Source organism: Dermacentor andersoni, chromosome 4 (genome assembly GCF_023375885.2).
Source record: "Dermacentor andersoni chromosome 4, qqDerAnde1_hic_scaffold, whole genome shotgun sequence".
Lineage (NCBI taxonomy): Eukaryota > Metazoa > Arthropoda > Arachnida > Ixodida > Ixodidae > Dermacentor > Dermacentor andersoni.
Window position 1 is genome coordinate 5,189,058 of NC_092817.1, and position 22,819 is coordinate 5,211,876.

At 48.2% G+C, this 22,819-nt stretch overlaps 2 protein-coding genes and 1 pseudogene across 2 annotated transcripts in view; all 3 read right to left on the reverse strand.

Annotated features, from left to right (window-relative positions):
* ds (dachsous cadherin-related 1) overlaps positions 1-22,819 on the reverse strand; it is a 220,353-nt gene that overhangs the window by 146,839 nt on the left and 50,695 nt on the right. The window contains exons 7-8 of the mRNA XM_072287492.1: positions 18,140-18,559; positions 1,739-2,141 (exon numbers count right to left, since the gene is read on the reverse strand). Of these exons, the coding sequence (XP_072143593.1) occupies positions 1,739-2,141; positions 18,140-18,559 (823 nt within the window). The remainder of the gene's footprint in view (positions 1-1,738; positions 2,142-18,139; positions 18,560-22,819) is intronic.
* Positions 15,030-16,718, reverse strand: LOC140217029 (tigger transposable element-derived protein 6-like). Its single transcript, XM_072287464.1, has one exon. It carries the CDS (start codon positions 16,557-16,559, stop codon positions 15,030-15,032), a length of 1,530 nt encoding a protein of 509 aa, XP_072143565.1. The 5' UTR covers positions 16,560-16,718.
* Positions 20,676-21,943, reverse strand: LOC140217030 (uncharacterized; annotated as a pseudogene).

The window sequence follows — 22,819 nt, forward strand, 5'->3', positions numbered from 1 at the left end:
TGTCCTTCTGACATTGTCCTAGAAGTACCTTGGCATTGAACTTGCAACAAATCTTTCCTGGAATACACAAACAGCTACCTGCATAAAAGCCTAAAAAAAGCTCTGGATTATCTCCTAAAGAACTTCCATAAATCCTCTTCTACAATATGTAAATTGGCATATCAGACTTTTGTTTGCCCACAGTTAGAATTTACTTCATCAGTATTATCTTCATACTAAAATTATTTAGTTTGTATGCTAGAATAAATTCAAAATAGAGCAGTGTGCTTCATCACAAGTAACTATGACAAAACTTACAGCGTAATGAAAATTAAAGCAGGTATTTCACTCCAGCCACTTGAAATTTGTCACACAATAAATCTGTTTTGCCTTTTCTATATACAGGGTGTTCCATGTAACTTCTGCCAAGAATTTTAAAAAAGTTGTTAGCCACAGTTGAATGAAACTAACGGCATATGGTTTTCTGTCATGTGGCGCTCCTTATAGTACTTTTTATATTCCGCTTAATTAGTTAATTAACTAAGATGAATTACGCAAAATTTTTAATATTCACTTTAGGGCCAAGTGCATTTTGTTTTATGGTAGAGGGGGTTCACAAACGTCCGATCAAATTTTTTGTGGCAACGTATGTGCGGTTTCTTTTTCGGCTTTTAAAGAAAGTCCATGAAATATGAAATAAAACCACCTGACTGCACTCATGCGGTATCATATTGCAGCGCTCTCAAACGTGCGTCCAGCCTATCGCTTATCAGGTTCAACGGTGCTTCCTTTCTGCGTGCCACCGCCAAAAGTGCTGATGCACTATGAAGCTGATGCCTAGAGCCGCAGCCGCTCACTTCGCCACGATCTGCGCATACAGTTCTTTCACACAAATCACGACTGAGAGCACTGCAATATGATTGAGAGCACTGCAACCAGTTTGCAAAAGGGTTGCGTCACCGCTAGAAAGGCCGTCTGGCTACCCGCATGGGAAGAGAGGAAAAAAGGCACCTGCTTTCCCACACGCGTCTGCTGGGGGGGCGGCCCACCCGTGATGCACTCGGCGCTCATTTTGCAGCACATGTCGCAGGTCTCTACACCGAATGTACTGAATACTCGAAAAATCAAATAGTAGATATTCAATTTTCAAATCAACTTATTCGACCGTTAACCATTCGATTCGATCCAGCGATATTCGAGTAATTAAATCGCACACCCCTAATTATTACTAAGAAAATATTTGTCACCACCCTTGAAATACAACAGATACTTTGGTCATTTTCATTCTCTTCAGGAAAATAGCTAATGAGATCGCCTTATCGAAAATACAGGCCAAGCAAGGAGCTATAGTGACTGCTACATATTTCACAGGTTTTATCACCCCCTCAACCATTACGGAGTACGGGGGGCAGTGAGCTTTGTGTGGATAAATGCTGCGAAGGAATGCAGTTGTTGCCTTGATGAAGACAAGTCCCCTTGTTGAAACGTTGGCTTCAATTACATTTTTGGTACAACGACTGTTAATCATTTCAAAACTAGGTTAGTCACATTGCTGCCACTTTTGACAAAGCTGGCCTGAGCACAAACCCTTCGTTGCGGTTTTGGCATAGCTTGGCACAGCAAGTCGCAAACGTAGCAGCACTTAGGCACAAGCAGCCTAGCTGTAGCATCCCTGGTATAACTCATTTCATATAGCCCTCTGTGGTGAAAATCTTGAGGATGAGCAAGCATAATTCTACGGACTACATAGTGCACTCACCAGTAGCTGGGTCGATCTTAAAGCTGCTGCTATTGGCATGCAGCAGGCTGTAGCGAAGCACAGCATTGCTGCCAGTGTCCTGGTCACGAGCCTGTACTCGACCAACCAGGTGGCCTGCTGGCACATTTTCCGGCACAATCAGCTCCAAGGCACTGGTGCTGAACTCGGGTGCATTGTCATTCGCGTCAAGGACATGCACTTCCACACTGGCTGTGGCTGACATGGCCGGGCTGCCATTGTCCACAACCACAACTGAGAGCCAGTACAAATCGCAGGATTCCCGGTCTAGTGGCTCACGGAGGTAGAGCAGGCCACTGTTCGGGAAAATGCCAAACTCGCTGCTCGCTGTCAGCCGAAATGTCAGCCGAGCATTGTTGCCAGTGTCCCGATCGGTGGCATTCACCTGCAGCACCAGGAGCAGCAGTCACGAGAGTTCTTAGCATGCTCAGGTTAACAGTGCAGAAATATGTACGTTTCTTGCAATGAATCACAGCAATTCATTTCTCGCTGGTTGGTTCAGAATAACATTCAAGGTTAAGTGACATCTACAGGGAAGTGATATCATAAGAAGCCAACAAACACTGACACCAAAGACAACGTAGGGGAAATTACTTGTGCTTAATAAATGAAATAACCCTGGGAGTGTCAGCCAGCGCCATCACTCACAGACCTTGGCAGCGGATGTGGCACATCCTTTCTGCCACAGGCGTCATGAGAACGTGATTTTTTTTTTGGTGAAGGCAACCGGTCAATCAAACCTCGCTACGCCCTCCAACGATATCAAATGCAGACCGGGCGCTCCACAGGAGAAATTATTCAAGAACTGCGAGAGACATTTTACCCGGAGTTCAACCCACCACCATTTGCACCCTTTCCGCAATCACTAACCAAGCCAGAAGGGATAGACTCCGCATTTACACTCCAGGAGCTGCGGTCAGCACTCATGCAGCTCCGACGCAATACAACTCTGGGTCCGGATCAGATAACATATACCATGCTCCGCAACTTGCCCGAAAACCACCAGAAGCATCTTCTACACCTCATCAACCATGCATGGGAGACGGGGAACATTCCACAGTCATGGAAGGAAGCTCTAGTTATTTTCCTCCCCAAACCTGGCAAACCTCCCAACACGCTTAAAAACCTTCAACCGATATCCCTCACATCGTGCGCGGGAAAATTGATGGAAAAGATGGCCCTGACGAGACTAGAATGGCACCTTGAGAGCCAGGGCCATCTCCCAGACACACTCATCGGCTTCCGCAGGCACGTATGCGCCCAAGACGTGGCCCTGCAAATTACCACAGATGTCTACGATCACCCTAGCTCGGCACAACTCCGGACAATTGTAGGCGTGGATATCAAACGTGCCTTCGATAATGTCCTGCACCAAGCCATCATTGACAACCTAGCAGCCACCAAACCCGGAGAACGCATGGTTCGCTACGTCTGCGGCTTCCTCAGTGCTAGGCAAGTGAGCTTCTTGGGTCCGGACACCCAGCCATCCGTGTGCTTCCCTATAAACCGAGGGACGCCCCAAGGTTCCATTCTGTCACCGACTCTCTTCAACTTGGCGATGAAGGACCTCCCTGCAAAGCTCAACCTCGTTACAGGTTTACGCCATGCAATATACGCTGATGACATCACACTTTGGTGTGCCACCGGAAACCCAGGTGAACAGGAAGCCACACTTCAAACCGGCTTAGACATTGTCGACACCTACATACACCAGCTAGGCCTCACATGCTCCCCGGAAAAATCAGAGTACGTCGTCGTACTGAATTCCTCTACGCGCAAAGCAGCTGCTGAACGCGCCCACATCACCTTGACTATGACCGGCGAACCTATCCCGCGCAGAAAATCCGTCCGCATCCTCGGATTTCTGTGGCAAGAGAATGGACGTAGTGCGGAGTGGCTACGGCGCATTCTCCATCAGGCAAGTCAGGTCATACACATGATGACACGCGTAAGCAAGCGCCACACAGGCCTGCGTGAACACGAACTCCGTAAAATTGCTGAGGCAGCAATCTACTCCCGAATCCTCTATGGCCTGCCATACGTTGCACTTACACGCACCCAGACCAAACGACTCGAGGCTTCTTTGCGAAGATGTCACCGCATTGAAATGGGTGTTCCCAGGTACGCCCGTAGCATCGATGTTGAACGCGCAACCCTGCACAACACCTTGGATGTGAAGGTCCAAGCACACCGGGAGTCTCAGCATCTTCGTCTGAGCACCTCGTCCCAAGGACGCGCCATTCTGCAAATGTTGGGACACGACACTTCACCACTTCCACCTCTTTCCATCGACCCTCCACCATGGATAACTATCCCTCGAATCGAAGTCCGACCGATACCCCGGAATATGCACTCCGAACGCAACGCAGGCAGGCGACAGGCGCGGGCGACCCATTTAACTGACCCAGCGCATGACACCTACTATGTTGACGCCGCCTTCTCGCCGACCGAATCCAAGACGGCAGTCATCGGCCCTCAGGGTGACATCACTCGTTGGCATAGCGGAGTACCGTCTGCAACCGACGCCGAGATCCTTGCCATATCGGAAGCCATTACTATTCCCCCTCACTCCACGCCAACCATAACCATTCGCTCAGACAGCCAGGAAGCCCTTCGTTCTTTCGCAAACAACCTACTTCCCTGTCATATTGGGGCATCCCTCGCGCTACACATGCAACAACATCCCTCACTACACGTCCTCTTGGAGTGGGTGCCGGGCCATCAGGGGATACAGGGAAATGAGCGTGCTCATTCCCTCGCTCGCGAGTCTAAAATACCGAGCGCTCCTATTCCATGGCCTGACACCTATTGCGCCAGAATGCACCGCGCTGAACACCGCAAGCAAAGCCGCGCTAGGCTCCGCGAACTGCGCTCGTCTGCATGTACCCTTCCGGCCCCCGATCCCTCCTTCACCCGCCACGACGGCTCCCCAATTCGTCAGGCTCAAACTCTAACATTGGCGAATGACGCCATGCAACACATTATTGAACAACGCCGCAGCCATCCGGCATGTCCGGTGTGCGGCGGCTATCCCGACGTTCGCCACACGTACTGGACCTGCCCCCGTGCACAGTCCTCGCCTTACTATCTCCCCACCTCTTCCCTGAGCCCATCTATTCCTTACTGTTGGGAGAGCTGGACCACTCCGCCTGAACCCCACCGAGCCGCTTTTTGGTCGCTCCTTGTGCAACACATAAGGCACGTCCAGGGCGCCACCACACCCCCCGCTCCGGGTGCTACTACATGATCACACGGCACCGAAGCGGCGGACGGCACGGACGAAGAGCCGTTTCAAATAAAGTTTTATTCATTCATTCATTCGGTCAATCAACCCACACATAACACAGTTCCCTCTAATGCAGTATTATCAAGAAAAAAAAATGTTGCTAGAAATGAATGAGTGCTAATATATATGTAGGTGGACAAACAAAAGTAGAACCGAATACAAGTATAATAAACATAATAATATGACAGGCTCGGTGATTATACAGCATTTAACAGTGCAAGCACACATTAGCACAATTTCTTATCGTACAATGTTAGCTACTATGCTTATAAATGCACCATGACTTTCAATTCAGAAAGGCGATTTCACGTTCTGGGTATACATGGCAAATAAAGGACCCTGTTAACTTGAAGTTGTAAATACTGTAAAATATTTCAACATAAGCGACCTGAGTATGCTATTCCACTATTGAAGTGGGGATCACACATGCCCTATGACTTGATTTGTGATTATAACCGAACCTAACAGACAATTTGCATTTATATGGAAGTTGGCGGCCCTAAAATACTACCTTCTAAAGAAAACTCACCAACAGTCGAGCGTTCCGAAAAACGAACGCCGCGGAGATCGTATTTATCGATTACCACATGTTTCGGCAGGCTATTCAAACCTGATGTGCAATTTAGCCGTTCAATATATTATTCTAATACTTCACTAACAGTCAAGCGCGAACTTATTGCAAGAAGTTTTGCATGTTGCATTGTCATAATAAGTAACGTCAAGGAGAGAACATGTGACGAAGCGCACAAAAAAGAGCACCTCATATGTTGATAATGACGAATACATAATAAACATCAGTTTAGTACATGTAGTATGTAGACGAGGGTCCCAAAATCAACGGACGAGAAAGATGAAAAGGGAGCCTCGTGGCTAGCATTATTGCGAATGCCCCGTCTATTTGTGTTTTTTCACGCAATTTCATAGTTGCGCAGCTCATACCCCCCTCCTCCCGAAACATGTAAATAGTAGGGACTTTTAGCGGTGCTACGGAAAGTACGGTATATGGTACGGTAAGTGCGTAATACCGTACCGGTCGAGGACTGCGCACGCGCGAACTTTACCGTACGGAATGACTTTCCGTACGGCATACTAGACGGTAAGGAGTCGGTAAGGCTCGGCTGGCACCGTGGGTCGCGAGCCGAGCTGCACCAAGCCAAAACAGTGAGAAGCTGATGTCGGCCACAGAGTCCACGTCTCGCGTGCTTTTTTTACCATGATAATACCAAGGCAAGAGATTACTTTAAATCACCTTCTGTGGAGCGACGAAGTGACAAGTAAACAGTGGCATAAAAAAAACCAGATAGGTGGCGCCATCTAGTGATGCAGAGTTTACTTAGAGAGGACGCAGATATTTTATTGCAGTAACTAACTATATTCTACTTATCTGCTGGTGTAAAGTGTCAGCAGCAGTGCAATTTACGAGAAACAAACCCTTTTTTATGTATTGATTAGATAAGAACACCTATGTAACAAAATGTTTCACGTGTTGCAGGACAAAGTGTCACAAGATGTCGCTACCGGCCTTGTGACTGGCGTCTAAGTTTGCCGTAGCCGGGCGCTTCTGTAAAAAATAATGCGCGTATGGACAAGCTAAAGCTTTCTAAAAGTATTCGTCAAAATGAATATTTCGCGCTCTGCGCATAATTATTGCATTCTGCAAAGCCCCAATGTTAGCTGCTATCATCATTATCACATTACCGTATGCATCGAGCGGCACACGCCGCTAAAACGTCTTCGGTCATCACGGTATGTTAGTACGGAACGGTAATACCATACCGTATACCGCACTTACCGTATTGTAATACGGCACTGCTAAAACTCTCTAATGACGGGATCTGAAATACAGCCTTATTAGCTATAGTGTTCCGTTCATGTGTTGTTTTGCCCAATACCATACGTGTCGAGAAAGTGTGACAAAGAACATTGCTATGTGCATCCGTTATCGTCGCTTTTCTGTACCACAATTTATTGTAGCGAGTTTTCACGTCCATGAAGTAAGCTAGGAATGTAATAGAGTGAAAACATTACATACATCACATATCAATAGAGAAGACAAACGCCTGCTTTAGCAAAGCCTTCACATAAAAAAAGAAAAAATGAAGAAAGCAGTAATAGTGAAATTTGCTCTACAAGAATGCGCCTTTTTGATAAGATACCTTCAAATTTTCCAGGTGTACGAGAACAGCATCCACTCATGAACGGCAGACGAAAGCGCATGTGCGTGCTTTTGCCCACGGCCTGCATGTCGCACGGAACAAGACAGTGCTGGCCACGCAATGCGAGAGTGCGCTGAGTTACCACTTTCCCTCCTGTCTACTATTTACCCTATCCTCCTGCTGGCCGATGTTCAGCTGTCAGCCATCCGCATTGTCAGGCCAGCAAGACTACCCTCTGCCTTTTCTTTTCACAACCACGAATAAAATCCACGCCTTGTCATCTACACGTGGCAAGTGCGTCGGGACGGTCAGGAAGACAGCCGCAAAGACAGGGAAAGGAGAAAAAGAGCACAGGACACGGACGCATTCGTCTTTCCGGGCATGTCTCATTGTCGCGGGGACACTGAGGTCGACAGACTACCCTGCTTTTCTTTTGTGTCGTGTTCCTTCACGCTACTGAGATTCCTAATAGACACTAATCAACTGGCACTGCAAAGGCAACCTGCAGTAACTTCATGGTCAGAAGGATTTTGTCATACTACTGTTCAGTTGTATTCCTATTGTCACGTAGGAGTGACGGTAAAGAAAACAGTCGCAAAACTGTGAATGACGAAACGGACTTTATTGGGTGAACCTGTGCCCACAAAAGCAAGTTGCACTCGAAGCACAACGATAGCGGCGAACACGGTTGGCGATCGTCGAAATCTGATCAGCGGCGAAACGCGTCGGGTTTTATACATGGGTCATCAAAGGTTCCAGAGTAATCCCTGCTGCCTGCGTGTCTTCCAGAAAGCACTAAACAATTTGCGTCGCTCATACAATCAGATTTCATGAGTGTCGGTGACAACAGACAATGGATAGAAGCATCAGTAACATTGGAGGTATGTCCTGCGCCGAGCGATAACGCTGTGCTGCATCGGCAAAGAGCATTTCTTCAGTCATGACTGAGTGGCGTCGCCTGGTGGGCGAATATGAACTACTCACACGATGGCTGACATAGTACCACCACCTTAAAGGCAAACTGCAATGAAATTTCAGACGGGCTAAATTGCCTATAAATGCTTAGCATATACTATCTATGTAATCTTGGCAAAGCTGCATAGCTGGTAACTGTCTTATTTTCTTAATAGCAGCCTTTAAATAGCACCTAAGAAGACAACGCATGTACCTGGCGATGAGCGGTAGCGATCTGGATATGGTAAATGTTTCAGAACCTGCTGTTCATGACTGCTGATCTCTCAGTGGCACCCAGGCGCATCACTCGCTCAACATTTACAAGTTGATAGGTGTCTTTCTCGGTGCTTTCTCGTTGAGCACATTATTTGAGCTGTTGCAAGAATGCCTACGCGTTGCATGGCAATCAGGTGCTTGAACGCATACTCAAAATTGAGCGATGGCTGTGCAGTACACAACGCTGCGTAGAGGAAGGCCGAACACATCTTTCCTGTCCCAACTTTCAGAGCACAAGCGTACATCATGCCATAGCCAGCAAGTGCAATGCAGACCTGCCAACACGTACCAAGCGTGTGAACTGCACCTCAATGCACAAGCCACATTTCATGAGCACAGTTACTTACCCATGCAAGATCTGCTTGCCAAACACATTCTCTGGATGACTATAACTTACTATAAGCCATGATAGCACATGAAAAGCAAAGGCAAGTTGCATTCAGGGGCAATATTCTCGAGCAATCATTTCTGGTAGTGCATCAACTTCGAGACCTTTAGCACGTCTCTACATCGGAGTTGTCGAGGTAGACGAACGAAAGCATTTCTTCTCACAGTGCCAGAAACAATGTCGGCAGTAACAACTTGCTGCATTCGTTATGAAGGAGAATGCGGCGCGGGAGCCATGGTGTAGATGCGGTGGCAAACCATGCAGGAATGCGATGCCGCCAGAGCGAAATAGGTGAAACTTCTGGCCGTAATTTTACAGGCAATATGCGCCAAGCCTACGGCCGGGCAGAGGGTGCACCCGACTAGCCCAGCCATGCCGAGCCTTAGCTGCTCCTCATCCTTTACTACAGATGGCAGTAGTTGTCTGATCGGTCGACAAGTCCAGTGTTTCTAGCATGCTAGGCCGCAGCCAGTGAAGTCAGGTGCGTCATGCCAGAGACGCTAAGATTGCTATTAAAATTTTACCCTGCACATGTGACTCACAGCAGTGTGACAAACAGTTGTTGCCGTTGCACAAACACACAAGCGCATGGTGAGCAAGCACTTTGTCGTTTGTCGAAGATGCAAACTCAAAATGTTCACTTCAGTGAACCCAAACTGTATACAGTTGCCTACAGATTTTCCGGATTCCAAGAATTTGGACTTGATGGATATTCTGGGCTTCATAAATGCACCGTCAGGGTTTCCATTGAGTTTATGTATTTTCACGACCAATTTTTCAGACAAGTTTAGGCCCAAAAGTTCGATTCTCCAGACTAAATCACTCGTTTCGAGCCACGATACTATGTAGGATTTTCTGCCAGCTTGGCCAGGCTTGGCTTCCAGTGGCCCGGTCTATAGCCTCCAAGATTGGGAGGTACATGCTATCAACAGAGACAGCGTGCCATCTTCCCACTTTTCCTTCGCTGACAAAACGTTTGCTTCAGGGGACGGGACTTTCTTTCTTTTTTAGTCAGCACTATATCATAATCACTAGGAGCGGGATTCCGAAACAACCAGCGAGACTATTTTTCGGTCCCCACGAGGTCCGCAACTGTATTGGCCAGCATGCTGCTGGTCAGCTAAGGTAGCGCGCAATGAAGCCTGCTCGAGTGACTCTGGCGTGAGATAGGACCTGTTCTATTCTTGGACCAGCCATGCTAGACTGCAGAGCACCTAATTTTCGACGACATAGCGTAACTGCACTGCGCATGGATCGCTTCCGCGTTTATCCGGGCTTTTAGCTTGGCCACCCCAATGCACTCTTCTTTGAGCAGAGGCAGAACGCAGAATACTGCGCATTAAAAGAACATCGTAGGTGTGCAACAGCGTGGGCACAGCACAAGCAGCAGCCAGCAGAGTATACTAACTCTGTGGCTAGCAGACGTGTGGAACTTGTTTGCTGATACAAGGGAATGGCATGCAAGCAAAGGAAGCTGATGACCCGAGCGCTGGTTCTCTACAGCTTAAATAGTAAGTCACTTCCGGCGAGTGGTAATGGCGGTGTTTTTTTTTTTTTTCAGTTTTGGTATCAAAAACATTGTACAGTAAAAGCTCGTTAATTCGAACTTCAGTAATTCGAATTTCGGGATAATTCGAACCGTACTACTTGGTCCGGCCTAGCTCCATAGAAGTCCATGTATAAAAAAGCCCGTTAATTCGAACGTGAGTTGGTTCTGCCACGGTTAATTCGAACTACGCGCCGCCGCGCCTGGGCGGCGTGCCGCCTGGCACATGGCCAGAGCAGGCCTTGTCGCGAGGCTGCAGCGGCTGAGTTGCCTCCAAAATGGGGAGAGAAGGAAAAAGCGGGTAAAACCGGTGCCAGCACCCGGCGCAGAGGCTGGAGGGCAAGGGGTGACAGCTGTGGCAACAGCTACGCCCTCTCTCTACCTCCGAGAACTGCGGTTTCCGGTTTTGAGCCGCCGATCTCAGAGGCCTAAGAATCTTGTCGTATAGCTGCAGTTGTTAACCGATGGATGGCGCAACCAGCACAAAAAATACAGCGAATCCAGTACATCGCAGCGCTGCTAGCGCTCGAGAATTGAACGAATAGGAGGAGCCTTCGTCAACGTCTTTGTCCTGAACTCGCGGTGGTCTCGGCCGCTTTCGGCAGCCTCGAGCTTTCTGGTTTTCGGCGCGCTTACGACCTTTGTTGTGCGGATCGCTTGAAAAGTTAGGCCTCGGTGGTGTGCTTCGCCGTGCTGACGTGCGGTTTCAGAATGGCGTGCGCCCGCGGTAAATACTACTGCGCCAAAACACTGAAGGATAAATGCGACATCTTACGGGAAGTGGACGCCGGAGTCTTGTCGAAACAAGAAATCGCCAAGAAGCATGGGATACCGAAGAGCACGCTGTCCACTTATATAAAAAATAAGAGGGCGATTGAAGACGCCTTAGAGGCAGAAGTTGCCAGGGAAAGGAAGAGGATGCGGCTGGCAAAGTACCCCGACCTCGAAAAAGCGCTTCTCCTCTGGATTAAGGAGATGCGTGCTCAGGACATACCGCTGAGTGGCCCCGTCATATTGGCGAAGGCAGCGGACTTCGCCCTGCGGCTGGGCTACGACGACTTCGCAGCTTCAGATGGGTGGCTGCACCGCTTCCGTGAAAGGTACGACCTTGTGTTTCGTGCGGTGTCAGGGGAGATGAAGGCTGTTAACTTGGAAACATGTGAAAGTTGGCGCTCCGAGGTCCTACAAGGCTACCTACGGAAGTACTCTCCGCAGGACATTTTTAATGCTGATGAGACAGGCTTATTTTTCAAGTTACTGCCCGCCAAAACGATCACATACAAAGATGACAAGTGTACGGGGGGTAAACGAAGCAAAGAGCGAGTAACGGTGATGGTTGCGGCAAATATGACCGGAAGTGAAAAGCTACCGCTGTTCGTGGTAGGAAAGTCGAGCAATCCTCGCTGCTTCAAGAACATCAGGTCCCTCCCAACAGACTACGCGGCAAACAGGAAGGCTTGGATGACTGGAGAGTTGTTTAAGCAGTGGCTCATGAAGGTAGACAAGAAGTTCGAGCGCTGTGGCCGCAAAATCCTTCTTGTCGATAACTGCTCTGCGCACAAGATTGAAGTTCAAACGAATGCCGTTGAGTTGGCCTTTCTTCCAGCCAACACAACGGCAGTGCTGTAGCCCATGGACCAGGGCATTATAAAAAATTTGAAGACATCTTATCGGCGCCACATACTAGAAAGAATTATTCTATGCCAGAATTACGAAGTGACGCTCTTGAGTGCACTGCATATGCTTGTGCGTGCTTGGGAACAAGTGACAGGGGCTACAATAGCCAATTGCTATCGCCACTGTGGCTTCACCACGCAAGGCGAGCACGTGGACGAGCCACCTGCGCACGGAGACTGCGTCACTAGCGTCACCGCTCCCATGTCGGACGTTCTGAAAGACGTTTCCTTTGCCGACTACGTAGACGTGGATGCGAGCGCAGTTGTCTGTGGTGTGACCACAGACGAGGACATCATTTCCCAAGTTAAAAACATAGAGCCTGTCGCTGCCAGTGACGACGACGAGGAAGACGACGAGGCACCGGTGCGGCCCTCCGCTGCGGAAGTCATGGCCGGACTTAATGCCGCCCGCCTGTTCTTCAGTTTTGAAGAAAGCGAAGAGGAAGCCTTCCGCAACATTCGCTCTTTAGAGCAGAAAGTGCTTGCTGTTGCCTTCAAAGAAAAAAAGCAGACCACAATTACGGATTTTTTCAAACATTAAACTGAACTGGCGCCATGCCCTGCTGCTTCCTGGTCGCGGTGTCCTGTTTTTCTTCATTGCTTTCGTTAGTTCGAACTTCGTTTAATTCGAACTGAGATGGCGTCCCCTTGCGGTTCGAATTAACGAGCTTTTACTGTATTTCTGTGAGCGTTTTGGAAAGCATCCACTCGTATTCCAAGTGTAATATTTTCTACATAGGCACATTATCTGAAATAGGGCTTCTTATTTTTATGCAGTCTAGAATTTCACTGCAGTCAGCCTTTAAGTAAACGCTGTTTTGGCACTATCTAAATAAAGGGGGAGGGACGTGATAGCATCAGTTGTCGTTCCGGCAGATAGGAGGCACCGCAGTTTTAAGGAAATAAATACAGTGCACATGGACCCGGCTTGGCAAGTGTGAAACCTGCCCACTGTGTGCGCTCTTGTCAGTCTGTCAACCAGACTGCAGTTATCACAGTTGCTTTCTCTCACCAGACTTTGTTCTGTGCAGCACTAAGTGCAAGAGGCTCGCTTCACCAGGAGTGGATAACTGGGAGTTGAGTGACATCAGGGCCTCTCTTGCAGGAGACTGCGCACCCGCAGGGCACATGCCATGGTTAGTTGACGCCATTAAAGAAAAGTTGCTATTTACACGAAATTCTGCTTTCCCTTTTCAGTGATATTGCAGCTGCAGACAAATTATGGAAATCTTTGGGTAGTGATTTCTCACAGGTATTGCAGTACAGATTTTGAGATATCTAGACTCTGGCACAAAAACTTTTGAAATACAGCCGCCGACTGATTTTTCGGACTCCAAAAATTCGGACATGCTCGATTATTCGGTCTGCTTTGCGGCAACGCCATTTTCCCCATAGACCATAATGTATAACAACTGACGAAAGTTCGGACACCTTGCAACTTCTCGTCTGATTTTTCGGACACTCCTTGAGCCAACTCGATCGAGAGCACCATGCACCGACTCTGACCAGTGCATGGTTCGACTTGCTGAACGCCATTTTTGTTTTGAACGGAGCCTCCTTGCTGCCCCACGAAGTGGCACTACTGCAAATCCCCGCTCATCATCGTCATTTCTGCCTGGTTCGTGGCTACAGCAGTTCCGGTCTCAGCTTAGTAAGCCATGTCAAGACAATCCAGCAGCTGATTTGTTTCTTTCTTCGTGCACGACGCTGCGAGTAGGCAACGTTTTTTATTTGTGTGACTGGTGTCGGCGTGACGGCGTGGTGATGTTTGCTTTGTGTGCTGTGTCGAGGTTGCAGTGATGCAACGTGGCATACGGAAACATCGTGTCAAGTGTCTAATGGTGCCGGCAATGCCCGCGCAGACTGTGCTGGGGAATGCCGGCAAGCAGGTGCCAGGAGGCCTAGTATTTGTCGCCTTCCAATGTTCTCCCTACTGTCGCCAAAATTTTCTGCCGAGACCTGCGCAGTGGTTGCATTGAGATTACGGACACCGTCTCATTTAACAGTTTCACAGGTGCTGACACTGCTGTACTGACATGCGCAGAACTCGACGACGGCGAGATCATTCATCATTCGTTTCTGCTGCACCGCCGGACGACGACTCCGAGTCGGAAGATGACGCACCATGTGCCATGCTGCCGTTGCATGGAGCGTGTACAAGCAGTGACAGTGCTTTCAGCCGCCTAGAGTGACCATACAACCCTCTCCGTGATTCAGGCTTATCTGATTGCGCGTATACGGAACAGCGTGCAATGGCACATTCATGATTTCTTCAAGCCTACTGCTGAACCCGAATAAGTGCGTGGAAATAAAGCATTTCTTGATTTTTTTTTTTTATCTGCTTTTTCGGACACCTGTTTATTCAGACATTTCCACAGTCCCCGTGAGGTTTGAATAAACGGTCAGCGACTGCAAGGGATGAAAAACACATGAAGTTGACACCAGGATGGGAAAAACTGCAATGAAATTTCAGTCTGGCTAAATTTTATTGTGCAGCTAAACCTTGATATAACTAAGCTAGTAAAATCAGCAATTTGCTTCGTTATATCAAAATTTTGTTACGTTGAAATTCGACCTATTATGCAAGTAAGTACAGCTGCCAATGAATATTTCTTATGCGGAAGGGGCCGCCATATTTGTCTAATTATCAGGCATCCATAAAAAGCAAATCTGAATTGAGAATTTGTTGAATTTCAGACTCAACAACGAAACATATGGTTTCATGCCGTGTCGACTACCTCTTCACATCAGCAGCAAGAGGCGAAGCCAGCCATGCTTTCGTGTCCACTTAGCCACCGCTAGAAAACTAGACATGCGACAACCAAAAGGCAAGCGGCCAATGCATGCACAGAGCCAAAACAGAACTACAGTCAAGTCCCGCTACAACGAAATTGACGGTGCACGAAAAAAAATTCGTAGAAGCGAAAATTTCGTTGTTGTGAAATTCAGAAAAATATGACCCACCTGAACTGGTAAACCACAAACAAACTTTTATTTCCAGAAGTCAAGCAGTGTCGACTGCTTCCTTTTTTTTCCTAGGAGCATCATGACTCGATTTTCGCATTCGGCCAGTAGCTGCATGGCGACGTCGTCATCATGCACAGCTACGCTGTTTCTGATGACATCGAACGCATCCAGTACGCGAGATGTGGCCGGTGGGTGCATATCTGGCACTTCGTCGTCATCCGACTGCCCCCTGTCGTCGCGGACACTGTTTATGATGTCCTCATCGCTCAATTCCTCCCGGGCGATCACATTGATGTCAGCGTCGATGAAGTCGTCCAGCTCGACACTGGATGGCACACTTCCGGCACCTTGAAGGGCCGCCCAGGACGCAGTTACGTCTGCTGGCGGATGCACTGCTCCGTTGCAGTCAGCAGCATCCTCAGCGGAGTCGGTGTCTGGATCTCCGAGCTTGAAGCCAGCGTGCGTGAAACAGTTCGCGATAACTGGCCGTCCAGTTGCAGCCCACGCAGCAGCCATCATCTGCAGCGCCATGTACAGGTCTAACTTCGTGTCGCGACCGGTCTCCACATTCAATAGGAGACGCTGCATCACTCGCTGGCGGTAGGCGCACTTCAAACTTCTAATGACACCTTGGTCAAGTGGCTGTAGGATCGAAGTGCAGTTCGGCGGAAAGTACTTCAGCTCCACATTTGGGAGCTCCACATCCAGAATATGATGGGCGGAGCAATTGTCCAGCAATAAGCACACCCGCCGGCCCTGCCTCCTCATGTCGCAGTCAAATGACGCGACCCACTCGGAGAAAATGGCCCGCGTCATCCAGGAGCGGCTGTTGGCGACATATTTTACGGGAAGGCTCCTATTACCTTTAAAGCAACGGGGCCTTGCACTCTTCCCAATGACTAGCGGTGGGCACTTGTCGGATCCGTCCGCGTTGGCGCACAGCAGCACGGTCACGCGCTTCTTACTGTGTTTCCCACCGTGGCAACGCTGACCTTTCATTTCGAGGGTTTTAGACGGCAGCATCTCGTAAAACAGGCCTGTCTCGTCAGCGTTGTAGATGTCACACTTCGCATAGTCTTTCAACAACGCCGAAACGTTTGTGGAGATCCAGGCGGATGCGCTGCCTGTGTCTGCCGATGCCGACTCGCCAGAGAGCGTCTTGCCGACAATGTCATGGCGGGCCTTGAATCGGCTGAGCCAGCCTGTGCTCGCCTTGAAATCGTCAATCCCCAGCAGGCAAGCGTAATTCAGGGCCTTCTGCTGCACGGCGTTTCCACTGATGGGTATGTTTTTCGCCCTCGTCTCGACAAACCACGTGTACATGGCCTTGTCGAGGTCTTCGTGCGCCGACGGCGTCAGCTTCTTCCGCTTGGCTGATGTGCCTGAAGCAAGAGCTTGCGCTATTGCTTCTTTTGACTTCAAGATGGTGGACAGCGAACTGGGAGAAATCCCAAACTTCTTCGCAACGTCACCTTTCTTCTCTCCACTTTCGACTTCGGCCAGGATCCTAGCTTTATCCTCCAGGGATAAAAACTTTCGACATGGCGGCGCCATGTCGGAAAGCACGCTAAAAATCGCACACCGCAACACGTGCACAACACGAACAGCACTAACTACGCACCGACGGCGCCGAGACGCAGCATGGACTGACGAGACGACTGAGCGTCGGCTTTGGATTGTCTGCGGCTAAAAAGTTTCAAGCCAATCTCAAAGTTAGGCCAGTCTCATCGCCGTCGCCATCGAGCAATGGCGGCCCCCATGCTCGATCATCGGCGGCAGTTTCTTGCGGTGCCAACGCGCGATGATAACTTTGCAGACGCTTTTTTATGTGCAAAATGTTCGAAATTGCGTTTCCTGCGCGGCAAATTAAATTTCGAGGCTGGAATTACTTCGTCAGATTTCGTTAAAGCGGAACGGCATAAGAAAAAGTGTTCGTTGTGGTGAGGATATTTATGCATTGACTCCTATGGGCAGCTGACGGGGAACTGAGAATTATTCGTTGAACCGGACATTTCGTTGAAGCGGCGTTCGTTGTAGCGGGGTTCGACTGTACTGCTTGCCGCAACTGCTGTGGACAAAACCATGGTCGCTATTCATGGATGGCAACGCACCCACTGAGTCAAAACGAAACTGCCGTTTGCAGTAGCCACTGCATGCGATATTACGGTCATTATCGACATGATCACGAATGGCAACCACATTGTTCTGAAAGCAAGCGGCCGATGCATGCAATCATGGATGGCAACTACGCAATTACGAAGGCATGCAGTTAATGTGGTGTTATTTGTGCCGGTAAACACGAGAATAAAGGTTATAAAGGCACAATAAGGCATGAAGCGTCCCAGCGTTCTATTCATTCACTCGTTCTTGGTTTCAATTGGATGCTACTGCCGTTTTTGCTCTCTTGCGACACTTCGTGCTCGCCGTGAGTAGTGTAAATTAACAGACATGCAGCTAAATACCTCTGAATTAACAAAAACAATTCTATTAAGTCCAGACTTATGAGGGCCGAATAAACGAAGCATTATTGAACTGGTTTTAACAATACTCAGACGTACCAATGAGCAGCTGCCATGGTGAACATTCGTTTGTACTCTATGGTAATATAAACAGCTTATTACAATGCTCCCATGCCGCACTATTGGCTATAACAACTAAATCTGACTAGTGGGTGAATGTGCATAAAAGGAATGCGAAATCCAACAGAAAAAATACAATGAGAGCTGCTTTGCCACATCGACCTCTGTGCTGCACACTCCACATGGCGCACCTTCGTCTCCCTTCACCCTCTTGCTGACGTCGGTGGGGTGGAAGGGAGATGGGAGAAGCAACCTGAACAGTGAAGACTCTTCAAAGTCTCAAATCAAGACTGCTCTCGTGCAAGAATTTGATAAAAGCCTTTAGGACATTGCACAAGGGTTCGGCCAAGGTCCCAGTAGACCCTTTCCAGAATAGGGTTGATTGATGAAGTTACACAAATGTTGTGTCAATGGGTGTTCTTGCGCAGCATTGGTATAATAAAATTCCTAGTGCAACACTGGTACACAGTGAAAAATTAGAAACATGATGCAAGTAAACGTAGTTACTTCTCTATAAACCTTAGTTACTTGCAGCACCCTCAGTTGGTGTCTTACCTGCAGGAAATGCGAGTTGGCTGGCAGGGACTCGAGCACATTGACACTGTACACAGGCCGTTCGAACACTGGGGGATTGTCATTGACATCCTGCACCTCAATGAGCAATGTCATAGAGGCTGACTGCACTGGGGTGCCCCCATCTGCTGCACCCAACACGAGGTGCAAGCGAGGCTGCGTCTCGTAGTCCAGTGGCCGAAGTAGGGCCAGTCGCCCCGACCGAGGCCCAAGTTCAAAGAGACCTGGGGGCGCCTCGAGCAGCGAGTAGCGTACCGCGCCATTTCGCCCTGCATCAGCATCGTGCGCCTGTGCCACGTATGTTGCTGTACCAACGGCCACATTCTCAGGCAAGCTCAGCTTGAGCACTGCACTCTCGAAGCGTGGTGCATTGTCGTTGACATCCCAGATTGTCACGTTCACCTGCATGTACCGGTCTCTCAACATGGGCACACGAGAAATGCCATCACATGTGTGTCACAGAAATAACACAACTCGAGATCACTGTATAAATCGAAACACAAGTAGAGATAATTTCATGAAAAATAAGACTAATCTTATTCACAGGTTTTTAGCTGAATGTTAGTCATTGTCTGGCAACCTATGGTGTGCATGCTGGCAAGCGCTTAGCCAAAACTGCATCCATATCCAAATGTGATTGCTGGCATTTTTTTTTCTTGTTTTTGTCGCTGTGTCTTCTTGTGTTTGCTCTTCCGATCAACTTCATGTGTGATTTGTCTGATGAGCGATGAGTAGCGTAGGTAGAGACTTTATCAAATTAATGGCAAATGGCCGCTCAGCGCCAGTTTAGGGTCTCTGAATAAAGCATATGATATTGGTGGCCACAAAAAGGAAACCTTTCGGTGTGCAACCCACATAAAACGTAACTTCGTGGCCATCACGCAATGTACCCACAGCTTGAGGACACACTTACAGACTTCGTGCGGGAGCTCCATGCACGTTCGATAGCAGTCAGTTCGCTGCAAACCTGCAGTGCCGTTGTGAACTTAAACCCATTGTGTCAATCTTTTTATTTCTCTTTTTTTTTTCTTTCTTCAATGTAAGGGGTCGACCTATATTCCCACAACCTATACTCCAATTTATATGGTAGTTTGTCTTTAAAAGCATGAACTGGGCTTAGCAACACAAAGGTTGCAACTGAGAGCCAACTACAGGTGGCTGTTCACTACCCCGTCTTGCTTGCATAGGACCACATCTATAACATTAGAACTTGACACATGAAAGATGAAATATGTGTGTATGCCCATGGCCAAATCTGCTTGTTTAAAAGTGGTCTACACATTGTTTTTTCACCTTCAACGTTTGTTTCAGGATAAATAATTCTGCACAGCATGTAACCATATCACAAAGGTAAGCCCAAAGATTTCTGCAAGCACATGCGACTGCAGTCAACGACCAATTTTTCTGGTGGCCGATATTTCGGACATGCCCAATAATTCTAACGCCTTCAGGGCATCACCACAAACCAATATATAGGGACGTCTGAAATTTCGGATGCTGAAACCATTTGCAGTCCAATATTCCATGCTTTTTGCTGTGACCGCAAGTTTGAAACAACATTATTAGAAGCCAATAGTGCCACTATTTTGACTATCTCGCACTGTCAAACCAGCGCCCTTGCATGCCAATCCTGGAAACGCTAGTCCTAGCTGCTTTGTCACTCGCTACCAAGCATTTAGCTGTTTGGTTCCATGCTTTTCATTGAAATAATTTGCCACTGTCAGCAATGCCGTCGACTCCACCTATGTCATTCTCGCAGACAGCTTTGAAGTGTGTAATTATGCCAGTTCCCAAAAGTCAGCTTTGCCGCAAACAGGGGTGTTACAGGGTCAAGCATGTGCAATGTATTGAGGTGAAGCATACTAAGGATGAAAAATGGCCACTGTCATAGGGCACGGTATGTATTCTTTAATTATACATGCGTGCGCTTAACTTCTCCTGTCACAGTAAGAGCACCGATATGCCTAATAAGTATACTAGCAGGTCTTAGGAGCTATTTCGGACATGCCTGTGGCGATCTGAGCCCTTGAGGGTAGCAAAAAGCATGCATTCATGTTTTCAGACTACCCGATTTTTCAGACACTTTCATGGCACCTACGGAGTCTCAAAAGTCAGACATGTGAAAACACATATGTATTTTAAAGATCTTCCAAAATACTGAAGTGATTGGCAGTAACATAGTTATAAACCTCTTTGACTGAACACTTTTCTGATGACCTAGACGTCATGTTCAGTGCATAGCCTCCTATATTTTTTCATGCCCGCCCACTGACGGGAGAAACAAAGCGCACCATCCGTACCACCTAGTTCATGCGCCCGCCACCAGATCGCGCTGCCTTCCCGTACCGTCCCAGAGCAGACGACGCGACGGCGCTGCTTGTGCGCGCGCTCGTGGAGACACGTTTGGCATTCGTATTTGACATGGAACTATAAAATAAGATCGCACGTTGAATTGATGTTTCTAGACAATGTGCATCAGAAGTAAGCAACCTAAAACATGATGTGGAGAGTTAGCCCTTCACCAGAAAGCACCGAACTGTGACATCATAGTCCACATTTTGAGGGTCTTTCAGAATAGCGGTTTTATTTCAAACACTTTAACCAAGTCGTGTTTGTCTGTCGCCTTCATTGCAAAATTTGTGAATATTGGGCAAAAAAAACTTTGTCAGCAATAGTTTCAGCAGGTTCTCTTGGCATCCTGGCGTTGAGCACATCAAGGTTTCGTGCTCGCGGAGTATTGCAGCCTCCACTCACAGCCTCTTTCAAAGGGTGATTTATGTGCCTTCTTGCGAGAAGAAAGCTGATAAATTTCTCTAAGGCATAGAGAACCGCTAAAAGTTGTCCAGATGGGTAGATGAGTCCACCGCTGTCTTGGTGCTTTATCAGCGAGTGCAAGGGCGCTGAGGCGTTTGGCTTTGTTAACAGGCTGATGCACTCCACACAATCGATATTTTCTTGTACAGCTCTTGCCAAGTAGCCGCATACCATAGCCAATGCTGCGACATCTGGAGTAGGAAGCCGAGGCTGTTCTCGCTTGAGTTGCTCTGTGAGCTCTCTACATGCATTTGCAGGGGATTCCTTGCTGGTTCCTTCCCGTGTGTTTTTCTGTTGCGGCAGCATTGACAAGCAATCGTTGCCTTCTGCTGCCATTACGTTGCTCCTACTTGATGCCGATGCGTTACCAGTCTTTGGAGTCTTCTCAATACCTGAGAGAACAGCTTGGGCATCTGTTTGATCCTTTGAGCCTGCTGGCTTCCTCAGCCAGCCAAAAAATGACCCGATCGTGTCAGACGACATTTTCCTCCTTAAAATAAAGTGAAAGCACATCTCTTCAAGAAGATATCAAACACAGTCAACATTTGAACGAGTTTTCAACACCAGGCCTTCGTAAGTTTCCTTGGTTAAGAAGTTCTTCGCCAGGCACTGGCTTTTGAGATCGGCCAGGTAGCCGAGGAAGCTTGTTTCAAGCCAGTTTAGCCGTACATTGCTTGTAGATTCGAACTGCTTGCAGTCGGCATTGTTCTGGTGTATGTGCTGGGTACAATTGCTCATATGCATGAGCATGAACCAGCGGTGCACAGTGTCCATGAATTCAACCGTCGGTCCCACACCCGCGAAACTTGCGTCGCATGTGTGGCCCGCTTGCTCTTGCAGGAGCTTCAGTGCAGCTGTCACGGCAGGAGACAAAACTTCAATTGCTCTCTTCACGTTCATTTTTTCAATATTTGTGGGAACACAGGTTTTCGTTATAAATCGAACTGGCTCTACAAGGCTGCCTTGCTGCATTTTGTAGAGGCTCTTCAAGTGGTTCGCCGTTATTTCGCCTCCTTTTCCGATGTCACACGACAAAAACTGTGATCGCACATTTTTGGCCAAGTGGCACTGATTTCGATTCTTTGATTCGGTGTTCTTGGGTGCTCGATAGAATGCGTGGGGCTTCCGTTGAATAGAAGTTGGAATGCTAAGACATTGATCTTGTGGTTGTCGGTGACAATACGCACAACGAAAAATCCTATGTCTTCAACTTCCCTCAGGACGTGTTGCATGAGCGTGTGCCGCTCGCGGCCAGTGCAATTTCTCGTGAAGAAGTAGGCCACGGGTATTTTGAACGAAACTGAAAGGCCATTGAGGACGAAGTACAGAAGTGAGTTGGCCAGCAAAGGCTCATTGTTGTTGCCTTATGAAAGCTCCCAACATAGTCTACTTCGCCGATGAAGGCGTCCCTTTGTTTATGTTAAAGTAGCCTCTGTTTGACGCGCATTTTGTCTACAATTAGCGAGCACACTCTGGCTTCTGATGAGGGATGAGAAGCAAGCTCGGTCAGCGACTCCGAGGGAATGCAAGTATGGGGTGCGAGCACCTCTCGCGGAGAGCAGAGGCGTGAATCGAGGAGGATGGGAGAGAGCCACAGACGGTCTCTGTGGCACCATTGCACGGGCATGAAAAAATATAGGAGGCTATGTTCAGTGATACAATAGATCTCTCCCTCTCCCTTTTGTAAGCAGTGTGACGTCATGGGCCCCGCACAAAGCAAAGTGCGAGACGTACGCAAAGAGTTGGTGGGCAAAACTTTTCTCTCATGCCATTACAGTAAAAGCTCATTAATTCACAACTCGTTAATTCAAAATTTCTGATAATTCGAAGTAGCAGCTGCATGGTCCA